General features: G+C 38.8%; 1 protein-coding gene across 3 annotated transcripts in view; it reads right to left on the bottom strand.

Moving 5' to 3' along the window:
• Nucleotides 1–1,236: 1,236 nt before the first annotated feature.
• The window catches only part of Chn1 (chimerin 1), a 161,508-nt gene continuing 143,124 nt past the window's right edge, over nt 1,237–19,620 (bottom strand). For 2 of the 3 annotated variants that reach the window (XM_070020603.1, XM_070020593.1), the window contains 5 exons: nt 13,145–13,318; nt 11,630–11,707; nt 8,817–8,954; nt 3,583–3,688; nt 1,237–2,018 (listed from right to left, as the gene is read on the bottom strand). In XM_070020603.1, coding sequence (XP_069876704.1) covers nt 1,847–2,018; nt 3,583–3,688; nt 8,817–8,954; nt 11,630–11,707; nt 13,145–13,318 — 668 coding nt within the window. In that variant the 3' untranslated portion in view covers nt 1,237–1,846. The remainder of the gene's footprint in view (nt 2,019–3,582; nt 3,689–8,816; nt 8,955–11,629; nt 11,708–13,144; nt 13,319–19,620) is intronic. The other variant, XM_070020614.1, reaches the window with a different exon arrangement.

Raw genomic sequence — 19,620 nt, 5'->3', positions numbered from 1 at the left:
TCTGAGCTCAATTCCTAGCAACACAAACACAAACACACACACACACACACGTAAAAATGACAACTGGAACTTGGAAGCTAAATTGATGGTTTTCTTTTTGAGTTTATCAAATAACAACAAACATTTTGCTAACTATCCATTCTTTCCCGTAAAGACATTTTTCAAAATCTCCGTTTAGTGAAGGATTCTTTTTTTTTCTTGGCCAGTTGCTGTTAATGATATTAAAAAACAGAATTTTGGGCTAGGGAGGTAGCTCCAGTGGTAAGCCTGCCTAGCAAGTGAGAGGCTCTGAATTCAAAGACCAAACACCCAAATAAACAGAACAAAGAAAGAAAACCACAGAAAACTTGTGGAGAGGGGAAATTCCTTGTTTTCTCAGTAATTTGTTTTCAGAAATATAAGGAACATGGGCAGGGTGGGGTGGGGTATCTGAGGGTGACAGTGACAAGCATTACTGGTCTCTGGTCACTTCCAAACTGTGGCAGAAACTGAAACCTCTGCCTTACTATTAAAGATCATGATTTAATGAGTTTTCCAGGAGCCAGAGAAATATGTGAACAAAAGATTTTGGGAGATGCTTGAACAAATGTCTGAGTGGCTGGAATTGTTTCTTCACTGCAAGAAACTGATGCTCAACTGTCCAAGTGTGTTCACAGATGAGGTAATTGTGATTCCCTTCTGTATGCCCCGAGGGCGTGCACCATACATCCATCTGTTTTAAAAAAGCCATGAAGCACACTATTCACTTATTCACTGAGCTGGTAAACTGTGACCTTGTCTGCAAACAGGCTCAGAACCTTTCTTTGAAGCTGGATGTTGTGGTGCTCGTCTGCAGCCCTAGCACTCTAGAGGCAGGGAAATCAGTGTGAGGCCAGCCTGGGCTATACAGTAAGACCTTGTCTCAAACAAAACAGAAACTCCAACTTCCTCTAAAAGTTGATTTAATAGATAATTTACCATGATAAGGTATGGAGGGATGACATGTTCTAATTGTAAGCAGTTTTAAATGATTATTTTAGGAGCTTGCTGTAAATACTTTAACAATAAATACAAGAGGTGAGAGAAAAGTACTCAGTATTAGATAAATGGCCAAATACATTTTCTAAATTCTCATTCATGGCTAAAAACCCTATCAATTTTTTAATTTCTAAAAGCCAAATTTAATAAATTAACAAATGCATGCTGATAAAACACCACATTACAACTGAAAAGCAATAATAATTTAACAGAAAATGCTCTGTGTTGTACATTTTTATTGGTAGGCTAACTTATTAAAGTAACAAATCTGGAACACATTTTGATTTTGCTGCAAAGAAAGTACTACGTTAGAGAAGAGCTAGGAGAAACCAGAAATGAACCATTTGCAAGAATTCAGCATGGCAGTCTATGGTAATGCAATAGCCAGGGGTGCTGTTTACCCATTTGTGTGTGCATGTTTGTACAAGTATCAGAAACCAAGGGCATGGACCCCAAAGCAAAGTTATGACAGTTTTCTCGGGGAAACATGCTGGGTGACAACCACAGACGACCCAGGACGGAGAGGCAGTGCAGGCACAGGTCTGCTTCCTTGGTGTGGGGTTTTCCTTATCAAACAGGGGTAATCATGCAATAGTTTGAGTTTCTCTTAACATGATAAACACCCATAATTACTAAAACTGGAAAACATGTGTTCACTGTTTACAAGGACAGCTGAATGGAGTGGTGCTATGGAAAGACAAAGTTCCTTCATTTTAATCTGGTATTTGCCCAAACCTCTAACCAAGAAATAATTCAGCTAGTGGAGCCAATTAAATTACTATAAAACATTCCTTCATCTGTAAAACATTTCTTTCCCTGAAAGTGAAATTTAAAATAAAATGTCTTCATTTTTGATAAGCAGCTCCACCACCAGTCTCTGATACCGTATATCATTCAATGCAGCCATGGCGTCTAGTTCTGGGGATCTCATAAGGGTTGGACCAAACACTATCCCAAGGTTCTCTGCACTCATCAGATTCTCCTTCTCATGGAGGGTCACTCTGAAAACACAAGAAGAAATAACTAAGTCAAGACTTCTTCGTTGGGTCCGAGCACTAAGACAAGCAAAAGATTCATAATAAAGATGAGATGACTTATTAACTCTTTTGCCATGCTGTTTCTGCATACTTCTCTGGAACTTCATAGTAGTGACTTCCCTGAAAGAAGATTTTTTTTTTTTTTTGGATCCAGTCGTGGGGCCTGAACTCTGGGCCTGGGCGCTGTCCCTCAGCTCTTCAGCTCAAGGCTAGCGCTCTACCACTTGAGCCACAGCGCCACTTCCGGCTTTTTTCTTTTTTGCTTATGTGGTGCTGAGGAATCGAACCCAGGGCCTCATGCATGCAAGGCAAGCGCTCTACCACTGAGCCACCTTCCCAGCCCCCTGAAAGAAGATTTTTTGAATAAGAACCATCCTGATGAGGGATGAAGCTCATGTGTGAGTGAATGTGCTGGGCTGTAGGGTATGGGGACGATTGTCTGGATTCTCCTGCTCCAGTTGTAGGAGAGAAGGACCAGGTCACCCTGACCAGCCTTCCACCTTCCCTCCACTTGGCCTCTCATGCTTCTGATGGGAAGCTTTTACAAGTTCAAGAGTTTAATGAGTGTTTGAGGAAAAAGCAGTGAGATAGTGACAGGACACAGCTCAGAGTAAGCACAACTATTCTTTGCTTTACCACGGCCACAGTGTAGACTATTATTTATCAGTCCTTTGTTTTAGTGTTTCTGTTAATTTACACCCAAATACACAGCAAGGTTGAATTTATGAGTAGAATTTATGAGTAGAGCATATTCCACAAAGGCTTTCGTTGCTTTCTCTAAGGTCTTGGAAGCCAGCTTGCCGATTCTAGAAGGTCCCGGCCCTTTTAAAAAAATCACTTAAGTTTCTATTTCCTCAATGCTGTACTGTTTTCCCAGTGTGATGTGCAAATTCCTGCCCCAGTCGCAACCGTCTTGTTATACTCCTTCTCAGAATGAAACTCCAAATTCTCAGAACTGACTCTCTCCCCAAATTCCCATGGTCCAGGTAGTGTGACCCATGTGACTACCCCTATCACGTAATATGACCTGTGTGACTGCCTCCTAAAATTCTGTTTAAATTCTGCCCACACTTGTCCACTGCTGCTGCCTCTATTCCCACTTGGAGCAGCCCGGCAGGTCTGTCCCCCAATAAAGCCTTGAGCCCTACTGGTTGCTTGCATTTCTTACCCTTTTAAAGAGGGTAAACACAAATATCTAAGAGTGACTTGCAAATTGCTTTGCTCTTACTTTTACTCTGCTGAAACTCTTTCCCCTTCCACAAAAATCAATGCATGTCCTTGGTAGAATATTAGTATTTCTAGCATATTTGCAAATACTCAAACTGCAAATACATTTATGTCAGAATTGGGTGTGTGTAGTATTGTAGTACAGTATTTTTAGCATTCCTTTTTAACTAGTGTAATTTCTCATAAGACAATACAGCTATGCACTTATCCATTCTTTCAACAGATCTCTTGTCCTTCCTTTCACCTTCACACATTTTAAGATCTGTATGCAATACAAGTGTAAGATTCCAATCTAACTTGCCTCTTTAGATGTGCCATCAGGTACCGGAGGGTTTCGCAGTGAGCAGGCGGTAATAGTTTCAATGCTTCATGAAGGGTTTCTAACTGCTCATCAGGATCCATAATTTCTAAGACAGCAAGTCAAAACCCAAAAAGAAATGCTTTAACAAACTGATGCAAATGGCTCACTGAACACTATTCTGTGATACTCTTCTTAAACTGTTAGAAAAATACTTTTACACAGATCCTTGTACCCAATTCTGGAAAATATTTTTTTAACACTAAGCCACAGATTTACAAAGGCTTTTAGGTCAATGTGGCAACACTGTTTATTTGCATTTGGGGGAGAAGTATCTACTTTTTGTTCATATGAGTGTATTAGGAGTTGAATGTCTTAGTTTAGAAACTATGGAAAATAAAATGGAAACTGAATATTCAGGAAGTAAGTATAAAAAATTCAGATGCATAGTAACAGACTCTTATACATGCAAGGACATTCAGGTTAGATCATCTTAGAACATTTAAGACATATTTAAAGTATTCAAAATACTTTGAAAGCTGTGTTTCCCAACTACTTCCTGTGACAATCACACACACACACACACACACACACACACACACACACACACACACACACACACACACACACACACACACAAAGTGGTGCTTAAGGTAGAACCCAAGGCATTGTGCATGATAAGGCAAGTGTTCTACCATTAAGCTACACTCTCAGCCCTCTCTTGCAATCAAGAAATCTATCATGTAATGTTTACCTGCTTTATATATTATACTTAGTTTTAAATTACTTTGTGTTACATAAACAAATATGTCTCCATTCAAAGTACAAGCATTTTGTATTTCTTGGGATATGCAAAAGAACACACAGTGGACTTGGAAAGCAATGCTAAATGTTCTATATGATGGCAGGACCCTTGAAATAACTGTGGCTCTTTGAAGGGTACATATTCATTTGGATATTTTAGATTCGCTGTATCAGCCAAAACCCCAGCTCATTCCTTTCAGGCTAGAAGTTGCATTTGATTTATCAATCATTTCTATAATTAGAAACAGTCAACATCTTTGAAATTTTGAGAGCACTGCAGGGGAAAAAAAAAAGGAGAGAGAGAACCACAACACATTCTTATTCTGGGATGATGGGGTGTTTTAAAATGGTGGGTTCTGTAACAGGACCCCATGCTGGGAGTCCTAATTGGAATGGTATCCTTGAGGTATTAGGAAGGTTACATTTGAGCAGAACAGAAGATCAAAACTCCTGGTCTTTCTAACTTATAAAGCAAACCAACTCAATGGCACAGTAGTTGAGTCATATAAAAACTGGCATAAGATAAATGTAAAATTTCTAGTCTTGGCGGAACAGATTTGATAAATTTCAGAATATGAACTGTGACTGAAGCCTTTTAATTCAAAAGAAACTTCGATTATTTTACAGTTTCTGCCCCTAGTTTTCTTGATTCCTAATTCATTTCTTTGCAAAGAAGAATGAATTATTTGCCTTTTGCAAATAAATGTGCTGTCGCAGAACCGTGGGACCTTTAAGAAGTGTTAACTCATTTAAGAAGTGCTAACTCATTCTATCTCAGGCAGTGAAATGCAATAGTCCAATGTCTAAAATTAAGAAAAGAAATTCCATTTACTCTGGAAAGCTAGTTTATTTTGTTTTAAATCACAGGGCTAATTTGAAACTATATGATTGTGAAAACAGAAAAAAGAGTTTCCCTTTTACTTCTATTAATCTTTGCAAGGAGAACGTTGAACAAGTATGAAATTAAGGGTAGTATTGATGGCTAGCTAATGACAACACACAACAAAGTTTATAGTGTATTCCAATGATGAGGGGCTTAGGGAAATCATTAGGGTAGGAGGCACAGCAAATGTGTGAGTTTTCAGTTTTAAATGGGTGGCCAGAAAGGACCTCAGTGAGAAAGAAACCTTCAGTAAAAACTCAGGGGGAGGGACAGAATGAGCTGTGGAGGGCTGGAGGAAGGATGGTTCCTGGAAGAAAAGAGCAGGTATAGGTGATGAGGAGGACAGACTGTAACATCTGAAGCAAGGTGGAAGCCATGTGCTTGCTCATGTCAGCAGCTGCAAGTAATGTTTCAAACATAGGCCAACATTTAAGTAAAGCTATTTTAAAGTATGCTTTGTTAATTTCCTATAGAGAAACTTAAGTCCAGGAAGAATAAAACTTAGCTTAGCAAAAGGGGTGACTCAGTGGCAGGGCTAAAGGAAAACTAGAAAGCTCTCTTTCCCAGGTTTCTCTTTAGAAAGTTCAAGGTTGCTGGAGGAACAAAGAACCCTAGGTTTTGGCTTTATATGCCTCATTCAAGACTGATGGCTTTTATAAGATCTTCTGGTAAGTCTTCTTCAGACTCCCCAGCTGGAGGACAGTACACAGTACTGGACTAGCAGGAGCTCTCTGGTGGAGGTGTGGTTTTTCACCATTGTCAGACAGGTGCACAAATGTTGGCTTATTCAGTAGCCTAGTCTTCCAGAGTTTGTGTTCAGGAGCAGCAGGGTCTTAGTAGTGAGGAGAGGGAGGCGTGGAGGAGGCAGACCCAGACTTCACAATGAGCTAGGAGGGGAGTGTCTAGGCTTAGGGAGGCTATGAACAGGAGGAAGTCTACAGTGAGGATGGCCTGACTTGGCATCCATTCCTTGTCCTCTCCAAGGAAGGCTGCAAAAACAAATTCACTAGAAGGTGAACGTTCACCAGCCACTGCAGAAGAAAACTTTTTGATAAACTCTGACTTCTGTTGGCAAAGAATGCTAACAAATGCTAGACATTTTCTGGGGCTGAGAGATTAAGAAAACAACAACACAACAACAACAACAACAACAGTTTAAGAATGACTACTTTGGAAGGGTCATCTACCCTTGTCCTTTACTTGGAAGAGTTTCCTCCTTTTTCTTCCTCTTTCTTTGTGCAGTCTTTTCCTAGTTCCAGAACTGTGCAGAGTGGATAGAACCAGAGCTCTGATGAGGCACATATGAGGGTTGGGTGTCTGAACCACTCCCCCAGTGACATGACCTTGGCCAACTTACACCCTGTCATGTCTTCTTTCTAAAATAATACTGTAGGTATAAATTGGCCTGACCTAGTATATGCTCTCTAACAGCCATTAGAGAAGTCAAGCAACTCTCATCTTCCTTGTGTGCCTCCAAAGAGATCCTAGGCATGCATGTCCAAGGAACAAAGCATACTTTACTGTCAGAAATGAATGTGAGAGAACACAATATTCCACAAAGCTTTTGCTAACCAACATGCACCACACATATTCATAGGAAGTACAGTTATTACGCTAGAGTTTTTAGTATCACAAAATATTAAAACAGCTGAGATGATAAAAAGAGACATTTTATACCTGATTTAAGAAAGTTGCTTCCTTATGATGTGGTAAGGCTCTCTCTAAAGGGTGAGATGGAATGTCTGAAGTCATTCAGACAGGAATGCTGTTTCAGAAATGAAACCTATAACAATGACAAGTGCTTTGGAAGAATTGAAAAAGGGAGATTTTCCTTACCAACAGGGTGGGTGTAGGGAAAGAAGGTGAGGTCAAGAAGAAACTTGAAGCCAAGTACTTTAAATCCAACAAGATGGCTTGGATGGAATCTAGGTGGGGTGGTAGTGCAGATATCAGAACTGGGGTTGAATCACTGCTCTGTACACTGGTAACTACTCTTGAGTTAGGCACAGTGCCAAGTCTTAGTTTTTCCTCCCAAAGAACTCATACCAGTCCAGTTTACCCTGGCAGTTTTCTTGGGGTCACGACAAAGGAGATAGAGAAGCCCTTCAAAGGGGAGGCTGTTTCTAGGTGCCAGTCAGGCTGATGACTTCCCTGGGAGGTTATGTCTATCCCATAAAACAGGAGTGTGTTAACTCTGTTTTCACAATCAGCACCAAGTTCAATTCAAGATGAGGGGAGTTTACTCCCTATGGAAGAGACCCAGATCTTTCACACTCCAACTTTTTAATCAGTATAATTCTCATGCTATTCTCCACATGAGAACTCAACCTAATCCACAAGAAATAAGCACTCTAAGGAATCAACCACAAAAATTCTCAACAAAAAAAGCTCTGAAATGGAAACTGAAAAATCCTAACAAAAAAAGTTTGTGCTTCATGAAATTTCAAAGCCAAAAAGCAAATCAGTGATACTAAGGAAGTGATATTATTATTTAAGATGAATACACATATGGTTTTAAAGAGAAAAAAAGCAAAACGACAGAAAGCCTATCTTAAAAAAAATTGTAATACCAATACTTAAGTTCTGTTAAAGAGTTCCTTTTTTTAAAAAGTAAAATGTGAGCCAGTGCCTATAGCTCACACCTCTAAACCTAACTACTCAGGAGGCTGAGATCTGAGGGCTGCAGTTCAAAGCCAGCCCAGGCAGGAAAGTCTGTGAAATACTTATCTCCAATAAACCACCAGAAAACAGGAAGTGGCGCTGTGGCTCAAGTGGTAGAGCGCTAGCCTTGAGTTGAAGAGCTGAGGGACAGTGCCTAGGCCCAGAGTTCAAGCCCACAACTGAAACCCCACCCCCCCACATGCAATAAAAGTAAAATGTGAAATACAGGTATAATTTTTGCAGCATAAACCAAATTTGCCAGATAACCCCTTGCTTTTTCTCATTTTCAACTCAAATACAGTTTAAAAACAAAAACAAAAACATACTTCTTGGGACAAGGGGTAGCTCAATGGTAAGGCACTTGCCAAAGTTGTCAAGCCCTAGGTTCAATTCTCAGTTCTGAAACACAAAATCAAACAAACCTTCTCAATCTGAAATAGTGTGCCTTAAAGTTTACAACTGGTACAGGTTTGTGAACTGCATGTTAAAGATCTGCATACTGAAGATAAACACACAAAAAGTAAGAGTTTCAGAACTCTTATGGCAATCTGACAGTAATTTCTGTTTGCTAAACCTAGTAAAAAGTAGTTGGCCTTGTTTTATAAATTTCATTTTTCTAGGTACCCATTTTTTTTTTTAATTTTACCAAGTGTTGGTCCATATTTAAGGAGCACTAGTATAAGTTGGTTTTTTTTTTTGAAAACTAGTACAAAAAATGGTTGAATGTACAAGTCATAGGTAATGTTAGAGAAGACTGTAAAATTCTTGTAAGTACGTTAACCATGGACAGAGGTATATGGAGGAGAGAAGATATGCAGGGGGATATCAGGAAAGTGGTCATCGAGAGGAGACAGCTGTTAGGGTGTTGGGAACATGCATTCACACTTACTGGCAGACTCTATGAACTTGGGGTAGGCGTCATATGTGATGAGTGGAATTGGCAAATCCCTGAAGTACAGTTTAAGTGCACCAGTGATAATGTTGATGTCTTCATACATGTTCACAGAAATATCTGCTTTCTCACCATCTTTCAAGGATGTTAAGAGAAACAAAGTAAATGCTAAATGCTGGGTTTTAATAAATGACATTTTAAAATATAACCAGATTTTAAAAATAATCAATGTTCCAGTTTTTAACATCAATGATCAATTTCAGAGAACACCATTTTTTTCAGAATTTCTCTCCTGAAGTTGTTTATATTCTGGAGTGGAGAAGTGAGAAAGGACTAAAGTAGAAATATTTCAATTTCAGAGTTACTTGAGGAGTCCCACCAGAGGAATAATATTTCTTTTTTTTTTTCCTGTTTTATATAAAAACTGTGAAAAAGAACAACAGAGGCACTTCTAAAAGAATGCCAACACAGACGGTTCCTTCTGTTTTACCCCAGGTTCCTACACATTTAACACTCTGGGTGGAGAGCACTGAGAAGTAAAAAAGCAAAAATGAAGCAAAAAAACCCCAAACCAACAAAACAACAAATAATATGTAACAAAAAATTCCCAAACATACAGAGCGTTGACATAGAGAAAGCACTATAAAATAGAAGGGTGATTTAGAAGGCCCTCATATTCTCAACCAAGTCTTTTCTCTGCAATTAGTACTTTGCCTAGTTATTATAACTGAACTTGTATCTACTGAATACTCAGTATTCTGAGCTAGATCTTACGTTGATTTCTTTTGTTTTGCTTGACTTTTGAAGATTTCTATGGATTACATAATATTTCATTAATATTCAAATGGCTGAAGACCCCAAAACACTGTCATCAAGTATTGGTGTGGATGTGGAGGAACAGGAATGCTCATTCAGTATTAAATGGAATGTAGAATGATGCAGCTATTGAAGAAGACAGTTTCTTCCAAAGTTTACCACACAGTCCAGAAATGTACTTCATTTACCCAAATAAGCTACAGACTTTATTTAAATTTATTAAAAACCTTCATGTTTATAAAAGCATTGTTCATAATCTCAAAAACAAATCCCTTAAAAAAAGTCATTCAGTATGTGAATTGATTAATTATGGTATATATACAATGAAATATTGTTTAGTAGTAAAAAGAAATCAACTATCAAGCTACAGAAGACATGGAGGAACTGTATATGTTAAGTGAGAGTGAAAAGGCTTCATGATAGCGGGGGCTCATATCTGTAATCCTAGCTACTCAGGAAGCTGAGATCTGAGGATAGAGGTGTGAAGCTAGCCTGGGCAGGAAAGTCCCCACGATACTCTTATCTCCAATAAACTACTCAAAAAAAAAAAAAAAAAAAAGCTGGAAGTGGCTCAAGTAGTAGTGTACTAAGCCTTGAACAGGAGGCTCAGGGACAGTGCCAGGTCCTGAGTTCAAGGCCCAGGACTGGGGGAAAAAAAAAACACAAAAAATAGGCTTCATTATGTTTGTATTTAAAGATATAGGATCTTCTTTGGTCTCACTTTATTCTAGTAGTCAAAGCAGAGACAAATAAATAAATCACAAAATAAATAATAATTTAAATGTTATTTTCCATTTATCTATTTAATGATGGGACCAGGATTTGGACACAGGCCCTCTACTTGCTAGACAAGTATTCTGCTATCTGAGCCACACCTGTAGTTGTTGTAGTTTTTTTTTCAGAGAGAGTCTAAGTTTGGGGTAGCAGGATGAGTGCAATCCAAGTACCTGTGCCTCCCATGTAGTTGGGATTATAGCCACTGCCTGACTTGTTTTGTTGAGGTATGATCTTGCCTGCCTGCCTGCTTTCCTTCCTTCCTTCCTTCCCCTCCTCCATCGCTCCCTTCCTTCCTCCATCTCTCCTTCCCTCTCTTCCTTCCTTCCTTCCCTTCTGCTTTCTCTTCCTCTGTCTCTCCCTCCATCCCTCCCTTCCTTCCTTCGTCTCCCTCCTTTCCTTCCTCCTTTCTTCCTTTCCTTCCTTCCTTCCCTCCCTCCCTGCCTCCCTCCCTCCCTGCCTCCCTCCCTCCCTCCCTCCCTCCCTTCTTTCCTTCCTTCCTTCCTTCCTTCCTTCCTTCCTTCCTTCCTTCCTTCCTTCCTTCCCTCTTTCCTCCCTCCCTTCCTTCTTTCCTCCCTTCCTTCCCTCTTTCCTCCCTCCCTCCCTCCCCTCCCTTCCTTGGCCCTTCCTTGGCCCTTCCTTCCTTGGACTGAGTTTCCCTCCAACTGTGATCCTCCTGATCTTCATATTTTGAGTTGCTGGGATTACAGGTATGAACCCCCTGTGCCCCCTGTAATATTATTCTTTTAAAAAGCACCACTGAACCTGGTTAGCCCCTCTTTCTACAGTGGGGCAGGTTCTGTATCAGCTCTTATGAGCTAGAACTTGGTTTTAGTCATACATGGTGATGAGGATGCCTTGGGTCCTGGATGACAGCTGAGGTGGGGTGGGTCATTTAGGCCCAGGACATTTGAGATCTGTGAAAATCATATCTTTTTACCTGCTAGCTCTAGGTTTTTGGTTTAACTGATCTATGTGTTTTGGTGAGCACAGATTAGTCTTGGAATCTCTGATGTTGATCATATAGTTAAGATTTATGCTTTTTCCTCACAATGAAATTCAATACATTTAATACTGTAATTAAAGCTAATGCAAAAATAAGAAACCATGAGTTGAAAGGGGAAGTCATTTACATAAAAATAATGCTAAAATGCCATAAGAAATTGTGATTATTTGGGGGAGGGTAGGGGCAAAGAATATGACCTAAGTTAATGACATACCTCTGTCAAATGCCATCTTGACATCTTCAATTAGGTCACTAAATCCTGATACTCGGTATAGTCCTTCCGAATTAAGACCTATAAATCAAGAAATAATAAAACAAGTTTAGGAGATGGTTTCCTTGGATTCTTTAATTCAAATTTTAACTTCTTTTCATGTACCAGGTTGGGGAAGTAATGTGTCAAAAGAATAATAAAATAAACATGACTAGAAACTTCTTCACACCTTTGTTTTAACATAAAACTATTTCATTTACAGTTTTAAATTCTGACCCACTGGCACACAGATATTTATAATTTGGCTGAACATGTTGTCTAATTAGTTCAGATAATGTTAAAGTCTTAAGGGAAATAATTCATCACTCCAATTACACCAAAAGTTCCTTTATATAACAAAGGAAAGATACATTGAATTCTAGGCCTGGGCCAGTTTTTCCCCCAAGGGAGAGAATAATTAGGGTGTAGCTCTGGTTTCTGGCCCAGGGTAGTTTTACTAGGGCATTTATATTTTCATTTCTTTTTTTTTTGGGGGGGGGGGTCTGGTTGTGGGGCCTGAACTCTGGGCTTGGGTGCTGTCCCTCAGCTCTTCAGCTCAAGGCTAGTGCTCTACCACTTGAGCCACAGCACCACTTCCGGCTTTTTCTGCTTATGTGATGCTGAGGAATTGAACCCAGGGCCTCATGCATGCAAGGCAAGCGCTCTACCACTGAGCCACATTCCCAGCCCTATACTTTTATTTTAGACGTCAGAAAAATATAAAAAAACAAAAAATAAGTTTGCTCTTGAAATTAGCTTTAAAGAATGGAAGCCTCAGCTATAAATGTATCTTTTTTTTTTTTTAAGCCAGTTCTGGGGCTTGAACTCAGGGCCTGAGATCTGTCCCTGAACTGCTTTACTCAAGGCTAGCGCTCTACCACTTGAGCCAGCACCACTTCTGACTTTTTCTGTTTATGTGGTACTGAGGAATTGAACCCAGGGCTTCATGCATGCTAGGCAATCATTCTACCACTAAACCACATTCCCAGATGTAAATATATCTTTAAGAATATTTTTTATAGCCAGGTGCTAATAGCTTATGCCTATAATCCTAACTACTCAGGAGGCTGAGATCCGAGGATCCTGGCTCAAAGCCAGCCAGGGTAGGAATGTCCATGAGACTGCTATCTCCAATTGACAACCAGAAAACCAGAAGTGGCACTATGGCTCAAGTGGTAGAGCAATATCCTTGAACTGAAGAGCTCAGGGACAGAGCCCAGGCCCAGAGTTCAAAATGCACAATTGGCAAAAAAAAAAAAAAAAGAAAAGAATATTTTTATATTAGTTAAATTTACCTTCAGATTAAACCATTTATTTGCTAATTCATTTCCAACCTTGAGAGGACATGACATATGAAACCATTTCCCCAGATATGAAAGACAACAGCAGTTCAGTGCACTAAGGCACCAGAGAAGGGCTAAGGACCCAGCCCCAGTGTCAGTGAGCTAGACTCGGGCAGCTGCATGGAAAGTGCCTCACCTCTAGACTCGATCTCCCTGATGCACATGTCTACCACCATTGGCCGCTTAGTGATATGTGCTTTCACGAGCGTTGTTAGGTCACAGCTGTACACCTTCTTCACATGCTTCAAGTCTGGCTTACAGTCATTTGGGACCATCTTGGAACACTGCTTATGAACATTCAAACCACAATCTATGTAAAGAATACAGGAAACATCATAATTTTCAGTTTTGAGAATCCTTGGAGTGTTTGTTTTGATAACAGATACTTCAGATTGAATTGGGGGTTTCTAATAGAAAATTGCAAGTATAACCTACAAGACTGGAATTTTAGCCTCTGTCTCATAATTTACTTGTTGTAAGAGCACAGAAAAGGAAAATTTTAGTGTTTCATTAAATGTTTATAAACATATTATGCCAAATAGTCAATGCCGAGGTTTGAATGTATTTCCCCCCACCCGCTAAAATTCATGGGACAGGGTTGAGAGGTGGGGCCTTCTGGGCGCTGTTAGGTCATAAGGGCTCTGCCCTCACTCTCAATGGGTGATTGCTGCTATTAAAAACCCATGTAATGGTGGGATATAGTTTTCTGCCCTATGAGGATACTTGCTGCCTTCTGCTGTGTGAAGATGCAACAGGAAGGAACAAACCTTGAATTTGGACTTGACTACCCAATTCTATATACTTATACCTATTCTTACACTACTCTGTAGTGTAAGAAATTTTTGTTTCTTATAAATCCCCAGGCTGATGTATTCTGATACTGCAGTATAAAAGGGACCAAGATGGCCAACTAAAAATAATTTCTTTAAAGTTTCATGAGGTTTATATTTAATGCAAGTTATAATTATATCTCCATACATTTGATATGAAATAGAATTGAATCTCAAAAGAGAATCCCTAGCCCTTTTAAAACAATGCTGCCCCTATTTATAATCTTTGTATAAGTTGTAACTAATATTTGTTATCACAGCTATTACTAGCTAACATTTTTTTTTGGTTGGTCGTGGGCCTTGAACCCTTGGCCTGGGCACTGTCCCTCAGCTCTTCAGCTCAAGGCTAGTGCTACCACTTGAGCCACAGCATCACTTCCAATTTTTTGAGTGGCTTATTGGAGATAAGTCTCATGGACGTTCCTGCCTGGGCTGGCTTTGAACCATGATCCTTAGATCTCAGCCTTCTGAGTAGGTAGAATTACAGGTGTGAGCCACTGGTGCCCGGCTCTAGCTAACATTTTTTGAGGGCTTAATATTGCTAGACACTATCACTTAAACTTACAGAGCTCTATACAATAGGTACTTTTCTTTCTCATTTATGCACAAGGAAACCATGTATATAGGTAAGAAATTTCCTCAAGGTGCACAGTGGAGATAGCGTTCCAACCTGCCAAGTGTTCAGCAGTCCAGGATGAACACCTGGATCACACTGCTTCTGATTACTGGATTGTGACTTCTCAGATGCTATAGTATCTTAATAAAATATTAATATATTTAATAAAAATATTAGTATCTAATGAAATTATTAACATATTTTGAGATACTTTTTCAATGAGAAGAGCACAATAACATTTTAGAAGGGATAAAGAGGAATACAACCCTTTTGCTAAATTAGACTGAAAAGGGCTAAACTATAGCTGAATGAATAGTTGATCTTAAGTAAATGCTATCTTTATGTTTTGAAATTATAGTTCTTTTGTATTAAAGTTCATAGGACCTCTTAGCTGACCTCTTGTAAAGCCAGTACAAGCTGGGAAGATATAGTTTCAGCCAAATCTTAATGAGTCTGACTTGAAAACCACAAATGCTATGGCAGCAACCTAGAGTCTCTGGGAATTCTGTGTCTCTTTTGCTGCCGTTATTGGCATATAGGAGAGCAAGGTACCCACCCTGAGATTACTGAGCCAGGGCATCCACACACTTTGCACATTGTAAAATCCTAGACAAATGCTGGGATCATGGTCATGGTATGACTTTTGGTAAAACTTACAATCTAGTTTTATATGACAATAACACACATAGCTAAAACATAAATAGAATTGTTTTCTTGCCCAGTTCCAGAGGCTCATGCTTACAATCCTAGCTACTGAGAAGGTTGAGATCTGAGGATCACAGTTCAAAGCCAGACCAGGCAGAAAAGTCTATGAGACTCTTATCTCCAAAAGCTGAAAGTAGAGCTGTGGCTCAAGAGGTAGAGTGCTAGTCTTGAGCAGAAAAGCTCAGGCACAGTGCTCAGACCACGAGTTCAAGTCCCAGAAACAGCATGCGCGCACACACACAGACACAGACATAGAGAACTGTGTTTTCATTAAATATGTAGACACTACCAATTTAAAAAAGATGTTATAGCTGTGGAGCGTGAGGAGGAATTTGTAGGTGTGACCATGTCCATAAGCAAAACCAGGCTGCCTGTGCAAGGAGCTGGGTCAGTGTACGTGTTTGTAAGCCAACAGCTCTGAGACACAAGCACTAGTGATCAACATGTACAAACATTATCACTGCTAAGGAACAGTTTCTTTGAATTTATACAGGCTTTGAGAGCAAACAGCTCAGTTATAGCTTTGGAAGAAATGAGGCAACAATATACTGTATAGTTAAACAAGGCCCAAACAACTATATGTATAAACAAAGCTGAAATCCCTTTTGACATTTATGTTAGGTAATATTTCTGGTTCAATCATAGGACAGATTAATGGTAAAAGTCCACTTAAAAGAGAGATTTCTCACCAAACATTTTAAAGTTTTTTGATAATTTCTTCAGTTTAGAGTTGGGAATCTATAAGCTACGCGATTCCTTCTGAGTGAGTTTATTTAGCCTTTATGTGCTCTAGTTTTGCAACATGGGACTAATAACTATGTTTCTCTGTTGGAGTTTATGTGAGGCTTGAATGTTAATCTATGTAAAATGCTCATGGCCTGTTCAAAAATTGTTGTAAGATTGCCATATGGCATGGTCATAACCAACTTAAGATCAGAAACTAAATTGAACTCAAGGTCAATATTCTGTGCATCAGATGTGAACATGAGCTATTGAAAAATGGGTCAAAGAAGAGGAATGTACCTTGCCATTGCAGGTGGATGTAGAATTCAGGGTGGTGTTGACAGCAACTGTAGTACTCACTAGGGAGAGGGAGCAATGTGGCTTTTCCACAGGGTTATCCGGAGAAGAGTAGGTTTGGCTAAAAGGTTTCCATTCTCCTAGGCTGACCTTTGTTTGTCCAGTGGATTGGCTAGAAAGAGGAGGCTTTTCTACTCTTCTTGCCTGTTGGCATTTATGGGTTGTAAGCTTCTATCATGCCCAGGACACTATGAGAGACAACCACATACCACAATGGAACTTGTTGCTGGATTCTTACAGTTCTGAATTCCCTATGTGCTTTCCTTCTTGCTCTAGCTTTCAAAGTATTCTCACAGTTGATATAAATACCTTCTTATAATTTTATTTTATTTTTGTAGTGCTAGGTGTTAAAATTACTGGATGAAATAAAGTGAAGAAATACATTTATCCAGCTTGTCCAACATTAAAAAACTCTTACACAATGTAAAAGTATAAAATTTAGCTGGGGCATAGTGGTTCAAACTTGTAATCAATCCTAGGTACTTGGGATGCAGAGATTAGGGGATTGCATTCGGAAGCCAGCCTGGGCAAGAAAAAGAGACACCATCTCAACCAATGGCTGGTATGGTGGTATTCACTGGTTATCCTGCTATGGAAAAAGCATAATGGCTGGGTGCTGTGGCACAGGCCTGTCATCCCCAGCACCATGGGGAAACATAAGAAGGAGGATCATAGCACAGGTATAAGGAGGGACTCTACCTTGAAAACAACACAGAGCTCTTGCCTAGCAAGCACAAAATACTGAGTTCAACCCTTAGTACTGATATAAAAAAAAAGTATAAAATTCAGAGCTGAGTATGGTGGCTCATACATGTGACTCTAGCTATTTTGGAGGCAGAGATAGAGAAGATTGTAGTTTGAGGCCAGCCCAGGCAAACATTTAGTGAGATCCCATCTCAACCAATAAAAAGTTGGGCATAGTAGCACACATCTGTCATTCCCAGCTATGTGAGAAGTAGGAGAATCATGGTCCACTGTCAAGGCATAAAAGCAAGACCCTACATGAAAAATAACTGAAGTAAAAAGGGCTAATAATATGACTTGAATCATAGAACACCTGTCTAGCAAGCACAAGCCTTGAATTCAAACCCCACTACTGCAAAGTAAGTAAGTACAAGTATAAAATTCACAAAATTTCATAATTATGTGTGCCTCATAGTTTACCTATATTAACACAGATCACAGATTGAGTTGAAAAGGGTTCTTGATAACAATCATCATTGTCAATGATGATTGTGAAGCTCAGGGTAGCTACAACTTGTTCAGGTATTCATCTAGAAGAGCAGTAGAGCGGAGATTCAAATCTTGGAGCACTGATTCCCCACTTATGCACTCCCTACACTGAGTCATACATGCTTCTCTCTGCCAGCAGTACACTTAGTTTTCAGCATTGAAGATGAAATTTGCTATTTTTAACTACCGTTTGGTAATTAATGCTCATTGTATCCATTATTATACATACTTTAAGAAACACCGCTATAGAGTCTGTTAACTATTTGACTGATCTGATGAGACATAAAAAAAAACATCTAGTAAAACCTGACCATTTTATTCTTGCTTAACCACATTCTATTCTATATACAAACCTTAAATGGAAGCCAAATAGTAAATCTGATACAAGTACTTATTATCAGAAAGAGGCAATAATGATTAATCTAAATCTTTCTCTTCATCAAATTCCTTGTGACTCAATGAAAACAAAACTGATGTGTGAGCTCAGATTGAAATGTTTAAGGAAAAAGGAAATGTTTTCTAAACAAATTTTCTTTTCATTTGAGTAATGTGAAACTATGGGAAAATATTACTATGTTCAATCTGAGCAGATTTCAGTGATGAAATATCTAGCAAGACTGGATATGAAGTGCTTTACAAGACTATAAGACAGGACAAAAACACTAAACTTCTTTCTATACCCGAAGTTCATAGTGCAATATGCCAAACCTGAGCTTGCACTGAAAACTGCTGCTTTAGGAACTAGCAGTGTACCAGGGTTTCAGCTGATCATTCAGACTTCCTTTGATTTTCATTTATTTATTAAAGTCATATAACTCCTATAATAGTTCCATTTCTTCTAGGGAGGCTCTGTGCTGTATTTAGGGAGAGAAGGAGAAATCCATAGATTTCATTTGTTATATCTCTTGGTATTATATTTTTATGTACTATTAAACCACAGTTCCCTACCAATTTCACACATTAATAAGTATTGAATAAGTGAAGGTAAATGGAATAAAAATAAATTATATCTATTCTGTATTTTTCATATAGTATTTTTATTACTTATATTCTTTCTCTTAGTAAAAGTCCTAGATTTCACAAGAATTGATTTCTCTAAAACACATGTATACTGTTTATCTAGGAAGCAGAGACTTTGGGGAAGGTGGCAGTTCTAGGGTTTGAATTCAGGGACTTGAACTTGGTAGGCAAGCACTCAACCACTTGATCTTATATCTTCAACTCTTTTTGCGTTTAGTTATTTTTGAATTGGTTCTCACCTCCACTCCCCCTCCCCCCCCATCCAGGGGCAAGTTTGGACCAATTTACACTTTCTTTCTAGCTGGGATAATAGGCATATGCCACCACACACAGCTATTGGCTGAGATGCAGTCTGTTTGCCCAGGCTAGCTGAAAACCATGATCCTCCCAGCATCTGCCTCCCAAGTAACTAGTATTACAGAAGTGAGCCACCACACCCAATGATACCTATATTTCTAGAGCAAATTACTGGTATTATTTACATTGTACAGATAGGATTAAGGGTTAGCACAATAACAGTAACGTGTGTTTTGGAAGATAATTATTTTCAATGAATGTTCATATTTAAATGGGTTTCTTTTTTTACCCTCTTTTTTTTTTTATTGATAGTACTATAGATTAAACCAGTACCTTGTGCATGTGAAGCAATTGCTTTACCAGGGAGCTATTCTTCAGCCTTAGGTTTCATTCTTAAATATATCTCTTAGACATATCTCTCCCCATAAAAAGTAGAACAGCTCACATTTTAATATATGCATCACACAGCATTACTTCCACAAATTAAGAGGAATGCCTTGTCCTTTGGAATATTTATAAAAAATTACTTTTACATTAATTTTCAAATTCTCACAGACTTACAAGAATGACCACAACTTTTAGGGGCAGGCAATCAATAACACTAATTTAAAAAATATATTATTTCTAGTTTTTTCTATGTAAAAGTATTTTCATACTAAAGTAATAAATTCTATTCTTAATAAAAAAATTTCTCTATTTCTGAAATGTTGGAGACAGCAATGATAACGCTAACATGGAAAATATAGTCAATTGAATAACAAACACTACACTGAGATGTCTGGCTTAAAGTATTTAACATATTCTTTCCCAGAATATTCTGAGAAGGCTAAA

This window comes from Dipodomys merriami, unplaced genomic scaffold (assembly GCF_024711535.1).
Source record: "Dipodomys merriami isolate MVZ:Mamm:240054 unplaced genomic scaffold, mDipMer1.0.p SCAF_1, whole genome shotgun sequence".
NCBI lineage: Eukaryota > Metazoa > Chordata > Mammalia > Rodentia > Heteromyidae > Dipodomys > Dipodomys merriami.
The sequence above is the reverse complement of the archived record's forward strand: the minus strand, read 5'-3'. Positions and strand labels throughout refer to the sequence as shown.